We start from the raw sequence: 12,365 nt of genomic DNA on the forward strand, positions 1-12,365 counted from the left end.
ATATAGCAAAGATCTAATTACTTAAAAGCTTGTCTCCGGCTAAAATAAGCGCCTACAAGCTTTTTCGCCGTGTAATTGCTATTAAGGGGACTCGCACCTAATGGACTATTAATTGGCCGCTTTGCTAACTAATAGCCAATTATGAATAGTTACACACACTTCAAGTGAAGTGTTTAGTGGATTGGACAAGAATTATCAGCATTTTATCCTAATACGTAATGAAATTATTCACTTAAACTTATTTGAATTTTCAGATACATTCTAAACAAATTAAATGTCAAAATCCACTGTTGAAAAAGTCGTATCAAAATATTTTGTTATCTCGTGTTTCTGAAGCGGATGAAAGTGGTGTCAAATTTATTTTAATGCAAAGATTTCTTCAATGAAAATTTACAACAATGATGAAACTATAAACCTCCAAATTAACTTCATCAACGACTCTGTGAAATAGTAAACCATATTAAGGGATCATAAAATTAAAATCATAAAATGTATTTTCCACCTGAACGAGTTGAATAAAAGGTATGATTCCACCGCGTACGATAAACAAATATTGTCTCTGATGAATCGGCCCTGTGGATAGAGCACTTCGCTTATTGTATCGGATATCCGCAGAGTGATATACGTACCTACAATTATGTTTGAGCGTTTTATGATACGCAAACATCTCTCTTCCGAAGTATATAGAGAGTCAAACAAAAAATACATTCAAGACATGGTCTGATTGGTTAAATAATTATTAAAAATCAGTCTCAGATTTTGAGTTAAATTGGAATCGACTAAAAATGAACATTTTTATCTATTTATAAGGATTTTTTAATCGCATTGATAACGTGAAATAAGTTACAGTATATGTTTAAACTAAGACGTAAATTAAGCGTCATTTTTTATGGTAAAGCCTGCAATGTTTAAGCTGTACTGATGAAAAGAAATACTAACTTGCAGTTAGGATAAGACCTACTTTTACACTCCATTTTGCTTAAAATATTCAGCTACTGTTAAAGTAGGTTATATATGAAAATTCAGCTTTAAAAGCTTTTTTTAAAAATTCAGAAAGATAAAACTACTTAGTAAGAAATGCGATTTTAACTCGCGGGCGCAGTCATAATTCTTCGTGATAAATCGACCAATGGATTAAAAAAGTTGCTTTATTGTAAAAGTTCATTGTGAGCAACTATTTCTTATCGACTTCTTATAAACTCTTTGTAAAAACATCTTACTTCGTTAATTTTATAATTCTTTAATTTAACTAACTAACTTGTTAAATATTAGATTGCATAAATATAATTTTCAATTAAAAATTAGTGCATGTTAGGTATAGTATTACTTTTGTACCTACTAACTGTAACTGATCGCTAATAATATTGTTATATTAATAAAAAGAAAAAATTAAATTATAATTAACTGCCAGCAACATAAAAAAATCATACATAATAATTAAGTTAATTTTACATTATAATTAAAAAAATGAAGCGTTTCATACAAAAAAGGTTAAAATATGTCTGGACACTTTCTCGGTGTATAGACACCGAGTAGCACTCAAGGGTTGCCTGGCGCGGTGATAGGGCACATTCTCCCTACTCCCGCCGTACCCGACTCTACGGCTACCGTGCGCGACTCGACTGCCACCTTTAACTTAGCTTGTTTTTCCCTTTACAACTCAAGTACGGTATTGACACCATGAAATGTTGTTAATTATTTAATGCCTTTTTATAAAATATAACTCAAATGTGTCATTTCTCTTTAATATTTCCTGGTTATAACTTTTAGAACATCTTTGCAGTCATATCTCAACAATTCAATTCATTAGTTAGGATTTTTCAGGCCCCGACTAATTTAGAATACCAGTGCCGTGCATAGATGCAAAGTACTGTGCTTAATTCCAATGCTAGTAAAATATTTGTATTGTCATGTACCTAATATATAATTTGTGGTAAATAATTGTTGCGGCAACACCGGACCCGGGGTTGAGTGGCCAGTGCGCACGCACCGCGCAACCTTTTTTGTATCTTTATTTTCCTTTTTTTTCTTTTTCTTGACATTTTATTCATTGTTCATTTTAAACATTTCTTTTTTTTAATAAATATAAAAATATAACTATCGAAATCATCAACATCAACAATAAAATGTGCGGTTAAAACGATATTTACCAATAACTTTCTAAAATTGAAGAGACAATAACGTAATATGGATATAGAATTACTTGAAAAGCTCTGTACAGTTTTCGTAATATGATGGATCATAAAAATAAAATGTAAGAGTAACAATGATTTGTGAATTTACTTTTTCCCTCATTCTAACACCCATGAGAAATAAGTGGGCTCATACTTTCTCTGAGCAATGATTGCCTACGTGCTTCTAGTTACTTTCATTTATATACGAGTGGTTTTGTTTATTTTCTCCCCCACGAGTGTAATTTCTTAGGATCATTTATCGTCAACACGGAGTAATGACAAACTTTCTCAGATTATATAGCTCCTTTTACTTTTTGTTTACAACCATTGTTTTATGTTTCCTTTCAACTTTGACTATATTTAGACGAAGGAATATTGTGTGTGGTTGGATTTGTTCGATACATTATTATTCTAGAATCATTGATATAGGAATAAAATGCCAATATATGTCGTACATCGAAATACAGCCGATTTTGCATACAGCGGCAATGAGAGTTTTTACCTTATGCATATATGTTGCAGAAGTTACTTAAAGGTACAATTATATATAATTCTTTGTTCCATGTTTTTTTTTTTAATAAATGTAAAGAAATTTGAAATAGAGATTCTTTTCTCAAAGATAATTAAGATGATGACACGCCGTGTTGCGAATGAGTCGTGCATTCATAATGAATGTTGCGGCTATATCGCGCGGCGCAGTGGCGCTACCTTCCTTTGCATTGCAATGAACGGGCTTACCATATGCATTACATGAAACTTAATGAGGACCGAAAATAATTACGATAAATAAAAGAACGTGAATGCCAATGTTTGGGTGTATAGATGGATGGATGTTTGTTAGAAGGTAACGAAGAAATTTGATATAGATGATATAGTCTAGCTACCTATGTTCCCGGAATCGTGTCCGGTTCCCTTGTGATACGTTTGATTTACATATTTACTCTATAAGTCCGTAACTGAACACATCTAAATAAAATTTAGCACAGACAAAGAACATAGTCTCGAGAACACATGATATAACATTTCATTTGTTTATAACAGAGCAGACTAAGTCGCGGGCAAAAGCTAGTGAAAGAATTGACTTAAAACGAAATTAAAGAATAACTCTCAAGACAAAATAATTTCGTTTTCGACGTCGAATAGGTGCTCAAAACTCGACAAAAGTAAAAATATGCGTTGACCACATATTATATAATTCAGCCGCAATATAAACAAGCAATACACTAAACCTTTTAGACAAGTTTCTATCGGGTTAAGAACGGTGCATTAACATTTACCAACCAGCAATAAACCACTAAAAAATGGCTTGCACTTTTTGAGAAGTTCTATTAACATAAGTATTCTTTTTTTAATTTTCCATTTGTTCTTTATAACAAAAATATAGACAAAAAATAATGTGAATATATGTGTGAAAGTAGCCAGTTATAATATCTTTGTCACAATACCATCCTCACTAATATGTCTTTTTTTTTTTCATTAAGCACATAGACAAAAATTATTTGACAAAGTTAATATTTAGCATAATTGTGATTTGCCGTACCGTACTTAAAAGTTTAATTGCCACGAGTTGAATTTCAAAGAGATAAAAAGAGTGTTTTTTTAATTCAAAGTCAAAAGACTTGAATTAATTCTAAATGCACAACGATCGTCTTAATTAGACCACGCTCAGCGAACAAGGTATAAAGATTTTTTATTAGAAGTAAAAGTTTATTATGTCTGAGAAATGAACTTACAAGATCTATAATTACGTATATTTCTGTTTTTGAAACCTCTTTGTACTTTATTTTCATGGTCTGAAGATTCAAAATCGAATCTAAAGTTCTTAAGACTTGTTTTTTATTCGAATTATTCTTTAGACCATATACAAGTTTACACAAATTTATATTTAAGATTTTAAAGAAGTCAATTGTGTTTTGGTACTCTTTACTACATAGTTTTTATTCAAACATGTGTTATTATCTAAGCAGGTACAGCTAAAATCCTTTCGACTAGACCCATTTACTCACTAGATTACATTAAAAAGTGACAATCTATAGTTCTTAGTAAGTTCTTTGATCGACAAGAGAACCTGAAAGAACGAACAAATATTCAAGCTTGCATCCAAAACCATGTCTTTGTATGAACACAAACGGTATCCGACATTAAACGAAGTTGAGTAAAAACATAATGAATAATTGCAAAAGCCCGCATTTGAGTTCCAAAGTTCGCTTTAACTTCCCTTTGATCGCTGGACTGAAAAGTCACGTTGTATTTAAACTCGTACAAGTGACGTCTCCTCCTTAATTACTGACGAACTAGCAGACACTGGGAATGAACAGATTATCATAACAAGTGCACGAAGCTTCATTATTTGATCCATTTTGCTTTGTGTTGCTTCTTCGAACAATGGGAATTGATTGAGGTGTTTTCACACATCTGGTGTATCAGTTATATTACTTCAGTTCGCATAAACGGCTTTATTGATTTGAAAATTGAGGTCGAGTTTAATATGTATTCTTCCCTGAATTAAGAGCCAATAATAATGACACAACTTTTTCTATACCTTTCTAGCTTTTGCCCGCGACTCCGTCCGCGCGGAATAAAAAAATGCACACAAGATAAAAATGTTCCTATGTCCGTCTCCTAGTTCTAAGCTACCTCCTCATTAATTTTCAGCTAAATCAGTTCGACCGATCTTGAGTTATAAATAGTGTAACTAACACGACTTTCTTTTATATATATAGATACTAGCTTTTACCCGCGACTCCGTCCGCACGGAATAAAAAATAGAAAACGGGGTAAAAATGATCCTATGTCCGTTTCCTGGTTCTAAACTACCTGCCCACCAATTTTCAGTCAAATCGATTCAGCCGTTCTTGAGTTATAAATAGTGTAACTAACACGACTTTCTTTTATATATATAGAGATAAGATTATCTAACATTTTGGAATAAAACACGTTTTGGACGCTTCAAAAATGGTGCTACGGAACTACGATAATGTTATATACGTGCTCTGTAAACAAAGCAACGGGAACAAGCAAATATTCATTAAACTATATTATATTAGCTGTCGCCCGCGATTCCGTCTGCGCACAATTGAAAAAACTTAATATGTCTCTGTGTCTATGTGAATACTTAAATGGGTATGAAAAATAGGTTAGTAGTCTATTCACAGACGGTCGGCTGGTCTAACCGTTTCAGAGGAGTATGGCAACTAACATTGTCACACGAGAATTTTATATATACTCGTAAGATAGAGACTGCATTTGTTATATACGTTGATATAAGAACCAGGTGCTTAATGTTATATATATTACACTATATGATATTTAATAGTGTTGTAGTGCTCGTTAAAAGCGCCTCTGAGACTCCGTCCGTTCCCGAAGCTAACGACATTAGCTGAAGTTTATTGCATATCCTGTGTCTAGGATCGCTAGAAGCTGTCGACAAATTGTCACTATCCGATCTTACATAATTATTAGCTAGTGTAACATCATATTACAAAATACTTCCATAATTTAAAAATAAAGCAAAATATTCCTTAACTATTTGTTATATAAAAATATGTTACTGTCTCTGATTGTTTATGTATAACATAATAAAAGTATATTGTCACTTCTGAGATAAAAGGATAAGTTCTTCAACATAAATATGTCGGTATGTGATATTACAGAATTTTTTAAGTATTCCTACTACATTCTCGACTTTAGTATATATAGAAATAAATAAGTTAAATGTTCTTACAAATATATGTTTGTACAATAAGTAAACTTCAAGAAACTTTAAAAAAACAAAAATTACTACAAAAAACTTTGCATGTTTTAAATTCAAATTATGCAATTACACAATATTCTATATTAAAACATTACCGTTTAAGAAGAATTGCCTTGTAAAATAACACATTCCCGCTGAAAAACCAATAACCTTAGCATCGTAACAAAATATTGCAATCACGGGCAAGTTTTTCTCCCCTACGTTTGCTCAGTTCGTGGTAAGCTAATGGATAAACAAAGGGTCGCGACGTTGCAATGTTGATTTTCAGTTACCTCGGCTGGCGTTCTCATATCTTTCGTGATTTGCTTCCACCCGCGGCTATCATAAAATCAAACTGTTGTTCTTTCTTAGATTGCTTAATTTCTGAAGAAGTTATAACAATTAAAGAAGAGCATCGCTTTATGTTGTGAAAGTAAGTTGATGGAAGTATCCCTAAGGATATCTATGTATCTATCAGCTCCGAAGTAACCAAAAACGAATTTAGACCATCCCCCATGTTCTGTTATTGACTGGTTTATATACGTTTATGACATATTAAAGTGCCTTTTCTAAAATTTTCACAAAACTTATTTTTCATGTTTGTATCTAGTCTTTTCATTGAACGAAATATTGTACAGATACTTTCAGAGCACACTTTTCACGTACAATGTTTTTTTTATTATTATGCAAACGTTTTTAAACAAAAAAATTGTCTATGATATACATAATATAGCCATTTAGTTTATTTTTAATTTGTTAAGCGGTTGTTTTTTGAATGCATAACTTCACGGTCGGCTTGCTCACCTTACATTTCGGACTAAAGTTAGCGGAGCGTGCTTAACTAGTTAGAAATTTAATTATTTTCGGCGAGGACGGTTAAGCTTCCGCACAAAACCTTTTCTAAACTAACAAGCCTTTATAAGATAGGATGAGAAAAACTTTGAAATACAACCTACTAAAATACACGTGATACAACTTTCGTTTAAAGTTTTTGTAAGAAGATTGTTTCAAAAGAAAAAATGTATTCTTAAAAACATATAAAACATATTTAATATCTATAGAGTCCATTGGTAAAGAAGATTGTTCGGTTTCTCCTCATTCTGTCGATATTTGATTGTGTTTGTGTTATTGTTGTTCAGAAAATTGAATTCGTCCACAATCCGTAGTATTGCAATGTTGTACTCGATTCCCTTTTAAAATAAAATTTTATTATTGTTTCCGTTCGTAGTCGAAAATTAGAAACACTTATCGCTTTTATTTTTCTATAGCACAGACACTATTCTTTCGTTTATCTTTTCTGGATATTAATTTTGTCTTTACATATTGTAGTGAACTATAAAAGACATTAAGAAAAGAAAAATTACTATCTAATCTGTACGTATTACTTCTATGTATACTAAAAATATAATTTCGTTTTTGATAAATATATAAACAAGTACGTTTGACCTTTTAAAGTCTAAAGAAAAGGTTTATTTAATTCCAAATTAAAGAATAAAACCACGGATTCACTGAGTAATAAAAATATGTTCATATCAAAATATAAAAAACGATACTGCCAAAAAAGTAAATTAAATTGTTACCTAAATTAGAGTGGCTAGATTGTTCCGCCACTAAACCACTTGAGACAGGGTTTTGGTAAATTAACGAAACACGCGTTGTATTTAACCAACGTTTTTCGGCAACTTAATGGTATTATATTACTTTCAAAAATATGTTTCACTTGTGAGTATCAACTTTACACTTAAAAAAATGAAAGGGAAAAAATAGAAAAAAAAACATTTTGTATTTAATCTATTTTTATATTAAAGTTTTCGAATTAAATCATTATTTTTCAGATAACTTATTTGAGTCATAGGGCTATAAAGGTAGAGGAAGACCAAAGAAAGTATGTATGGATTGTGTGAAAGAGGATATGCGTAAGAAGGGGGTTAATTCAGATATGACGGCTGATAGAGATGTATGGAAGAGTAGTACATACTGTGCCCACCCTCCATAGGGATAAGGGCAGGTTGATGATGAACTAATTCGAGTTATATTTTTACTTTCATTTTATAAAGAAGCGAGATACAAAAATAAACTCATAGAAAGTCTTAAAATAGATCTATCTCTATACTTATTTTTAGAAGATTTTATCTATAGTCGAGATCAATTATTCTACGTACTAAAGCTTTTTGTAAAAGTTTTGAATAAGATAAAAAAGGGAAGTGCGCCGAACCTGTGCAGTTTTTACAAGAGAACTTTGTGATTTGTTAGAAAACTTTTACGAAGCTTTGAACTTACCCTACACTTGAAGCCCCCTGTAGAAATAAATTTATTAGTATGTCCTTTCTTACTGTACGAAATTTCTCCCAAAAGTTCAATATGCATATTGATTTGGTAAAGCTTTGGTCACTAAATCGATGAAAACCAAGCCAAGTTCATTATCAGTCAGATATATTGGTGGCTCACAATTTTAGGAGTAGTGAGGCGTAATAAGTTGCCGGGGGAAGGCACTGCTTAGCGCTCTGATGACCTTAGGCCGCCAAGATATATGAAACGAAGAAAACTAAACATTTTATTGAAAAATAGTGAAGGAACCAATGTTTATTCTATGAATAAAAAACTTAAGTCTTCACAAGAAGTACAAGTTTATTTCTATGAATTTTCGTTATATATTGTCACGTCGTTACCATGGTGAAGTAGCGCTCATTCGTCGTTAACATACTTACTATAGCAAAAAGTGTCGTGACAACTTTTCGTAAGAATTTTTTCCGTCTAGCCCCCTTTCACAACGCGCGATAAGGAAATTCGTTCCAAAAAACTATTTTATATACAAACTGTATAATAATGGGTTTACATTTCCCCCGACATCTTTACAGTTATAGTTCCCAGGAGCAATGGATTTACTTTTATTTTGTAGACGAAACGATCAAATATACGCGCGTCTTGTGAGTTGTTCTTGTGTCTTGTTACGTTATAGAAGAATTTATTTACTCTTGTCTGTATTGAATTAGCAACATATGATACCCTTATAACGAAGCTTCAGATCTCTACTTTAGTCGTATAGCTTAGTATTTTCCTTACTACTGTTTTAACGAAAACATAGATAACAAGAAAAATATTGATATTTGTAATTGTAAGTCGTAACTGGAGAATTCTACTGCAATAATATATGTGTTAATACATATCTCTATCTCTGTTTTGTCGAAGAAAATGAAAGGGATCATAATATGTACAAATAGACGTGTCTTTGTAGCGGAATTGTGCGATTAATTACATATGTTCTTTTCAATGACTGACTGTATTTTTTATGTGTGTTACCGCGTAACTCCACCCCTGGTGCTCCGATTTTGATATTTTTTTTTAATCGAAAGGTAAGTGCTTGTGTAACTTCCTTTGATTGAAACTACTTTTATTACAAGAACTGTTTTAAGCACTGAAAACAATAATCTTGACATTTAATGTGACATTATTGTATTGTGTTTGCTAGTAAAGTTTATTTGCGATATTAATTTGGTTTTTGAATAGATTTATTTTTTAGTTGTTTTGTTATTTACTATAGACTTGGGACCATTTAGTAAGGATACAAAATTATTTATAAATTTTAAATGTAATTCCTATCAAAGCAGAAATACAAATAGAATGATAATTTCACTTTTTAAATTTACCTAAAAATATATCCATATGTTTAATTTCCGTTTTACATTTCAGGTAATGTCGCAGCACTTTAGAAGTTTACCAAGCCATTCTTTATTTCGAGATGAAGTGAAGAAAACATACAGACTAACTCCGTTCATTGTTACACTTTGTATGTTAAACTAATAATATACTGTTAAACAAATAATATACCTTGGTAAAGAACATCCACCTCGGTAGCCATCTTTGAGTCTAAGAAGACGATCAGACTTACTCTACAAATGAAGGCCAAAGGCTTGACGCAAAGAGAATTGTGAACAGTGGCAGACGCCAGCAACAACAATATATTGCGCGAATTGACCGGCTAGCCCGGTGAAATACCACGACCACACAGAAGACAGGCGTGAAGTGGACGCAATTCCGAGTTTCATTTAATGAGTGTGTGTTCCGGAGGCCTAATTTTAGTCCTCTTTCATTTCCCACCTTTTTCTTATAAGGAAGGGAAGGATAATTGGATTTGACAGTGGAGGGGACGCACAGGAAGGGGATATATACTGTTTATGTGCGTCCTCTGTCGATTAAAGGTAGGCAACGCATCTGCAATTGCGGATATCTATAGGACATGATCTACCGTCGTTTCGCTAGTTAGGCGTAGTTGTGTGACCGCTTGCTCGTATACCAGTACGATATAAAAAAAATCTAGAAAATATTTCACGAAACGTCCTTTACTTTTTACTCGCTTTCATCAAGAGTAGTGGCTTAAGATTAAAAAAGTTCCCGTTCTAGTTACAAAATAACGCGTTATGTAAATGTGTTAATAAAGCTCTTTTTCAGCTGGTACAAGCTTGACATCTATTGATATAGAAAATTTTATAGAAATGGGACTACGTATAATTCGATTCAATGTTACAAACTTAACTCGAAACGATAAAATAATATTATTGGCCAAATTCAAGCAAGCTATGAAATCGTTTTGCGAAAAGTATAATGTTCCCAGTTGGCCGATTGCAATTTCTATTGATTTGCCAAACGCTTGTATCAAAACTGGGTGTTTTATTGATGTAAGTAACAGTATGTAGTCATACTTAATCTAACTATATGTACTTAATGTTTTTTTTGTAAAGAACGAGAGTTATATATTTAATGATTTGCACAGCTGCCATATATACATAATACATATACATATATATATGCAGCATTGTAACAAAAACCATAACAAGATCTATTAACGACTGTAAACGGTGCAAACAACGGCTTCAAACCTTATCACCAATTCTATGCAAACGGAAATTTTCTCAAATTTCATGTAACAAATATTTCAACCATTTATTGTTCTAGGATATAACTGAAGTATTTTTAGATGAAAATGACATGGTAGAAATAACTTGTAAAACAAAGTTGTGGAACATGTGCAGTAAAAATAGGATATTCATGGACGATCCTTATACTTTTAAATTGATACAACCTGGTGCCGAAATAACATTGGGTTCGGGAAAAGTTATATTGATTTGTACTGAAGTAATTAACGAACAGAGGATAATGTGTAAAGTTTACCAAAAAGGTTCGATAGGGAATTTGGAGTTTTTCTGCGTTCGCGGAATCAAACATATTAAACCTCCATTGTCTAAATACGATTTGAATATGATTGAATTCGCTAAAGAGTTCTCGGTGAGTATCCAATTTATTTTAGGCAAAAGTACATTTTATGTTATTTGTTTTTTTTTTTATTCATTGATATTGTTAATACGTGAAGTAAGTTTTTAAAATGATTCTATTTGATCCAATCATAAAATGTACTTGAAACCACTGAATTTCGTTAACTTTTGTTCCATTTCCAGTTAGATATAATAATAATGAATTCAGTTCGGCGCACATCAGTATTAGATAAAGTGAAAGCACTTTTTAAAAATTGTCCAATGCCTCACATCATTAGCACGATCTGTGAGCAGGAGGGACTGGATAATATCGATGATATTATTGAGGTAAGGTGTATAAGAGGTAAAATGTGTTCGAATGTTTGGATTTTCATTTAATCTTATTTGTTTTTTTTTTTGTGACTGAGTCGTCACTGTTTGCCTTGAAGAGGCATTTACAGCTTCACCGGGCTTGAGGTGGCCGGGCGCAGATGGCGCTTAGCCTAAACCTCGTTTAACTTATTTGTTTTTTTTAATAGATTTAAGGTCATCGCTCTTTATACCCAACTTGCAACGACGTCAACGCGTTAAGAACGCGTGAGTTCCGCGTGAATTAGCGAGCGTGACAGATTATATAATTTAGACTCTAAAAACTATTTTCACAAAATATTTCTTGTCTATGTAACGTTCACATGCATACGTAAGATGAAACGTTTATTATTATTTCAGGCGTCAGATGGTATAATATTAGCTAGAGAATTCCTGGCTTACGAAATTCTCAATAAATATCAAATGAGTGCGATACAGATGCAAATCAGTGCTAAATGTAGACAGGTACAAATTATATATTTAACTTGATATGTTTTCTATACACTTTTAGAAGCAATTTAACCAATTTTCAATATTTTATCTATTTAACACTTTATACATTTTAACATATATTAATTGACTAGCTGTTAAAAAAAACTTAATAAGTAGTCTATGTGTTCTTTTAGACTATGATATACGTCTATGCCAAATTTCATCAGTATCCGTTGAACTGTACTGAAGATACCTTCTAAAAACATCCATCCATCCATCAATGCATCCAAACATCCAAACATTTGCATTTATAATATTAGTAAGATTACTTTTCAGCGAGGAAAACCTTTCTTCATCTCTGGAAATATTTTAGATGAAAGCTTAAAAAAGGGCATATTAATTGATCGC

At 32.1% G+C, this 12,365-nt stretch overlaps 1 protein-coding gene and 1 long non-coding RNA gene across 2 annotated transcripts; both read left to right on the forward strand.

Annotated features, from left to right (window-relative positions):
* The first annotated feature begins 10,874 nt into the window (after positions 1-10,874).
* LOC123721201 (pyruvate kinase I-like) lies at positions 10,875-11,701 on the forward strand. The gene is made up of 3 exons (XM_045679086.1): positions 10,875-11,190; positions 11,361-11,504; positions 11,696-11,701. Exons 1-3 carry the CDS (start codon positions 10,894-10,896, stop codon positions 11,699-11,701), a joined length of 447 nt encoding a protein of 148 aa, XP_045535042.1. The 5' UTR covers positions 10,875-10,893.
* Positions 11,702-11,891: 190 nt separating this feature from the next.
* LOC123721170 lies at positions 11,892-12,339 on the forward strand. The gene is made up of 2 exons (XR_006756164.1): positions 11,892-11,990; positions 12,294-12,339. It is a non-coding gene; the product is annotated as an uncharacterized LOC123721170 (long non-coding RNA).
* Positions 12,340-12,365: the final 26 nt, after the last annotated feature.

Source organism: Papilio machaon, chromosome 8 (genome assembly GCF_912999745.1).
Source record: "Papilio machaon chromosome 8, ilPapMach1.1, whole genome shotgun sequence".
Taxonomy (NCBI): domain Eukaryota; kingdom Metazoa; phylum Arthropoda; class Insecta; order Lepidoptera; family Papilionidae; genus Papilio; species Papilio machaon.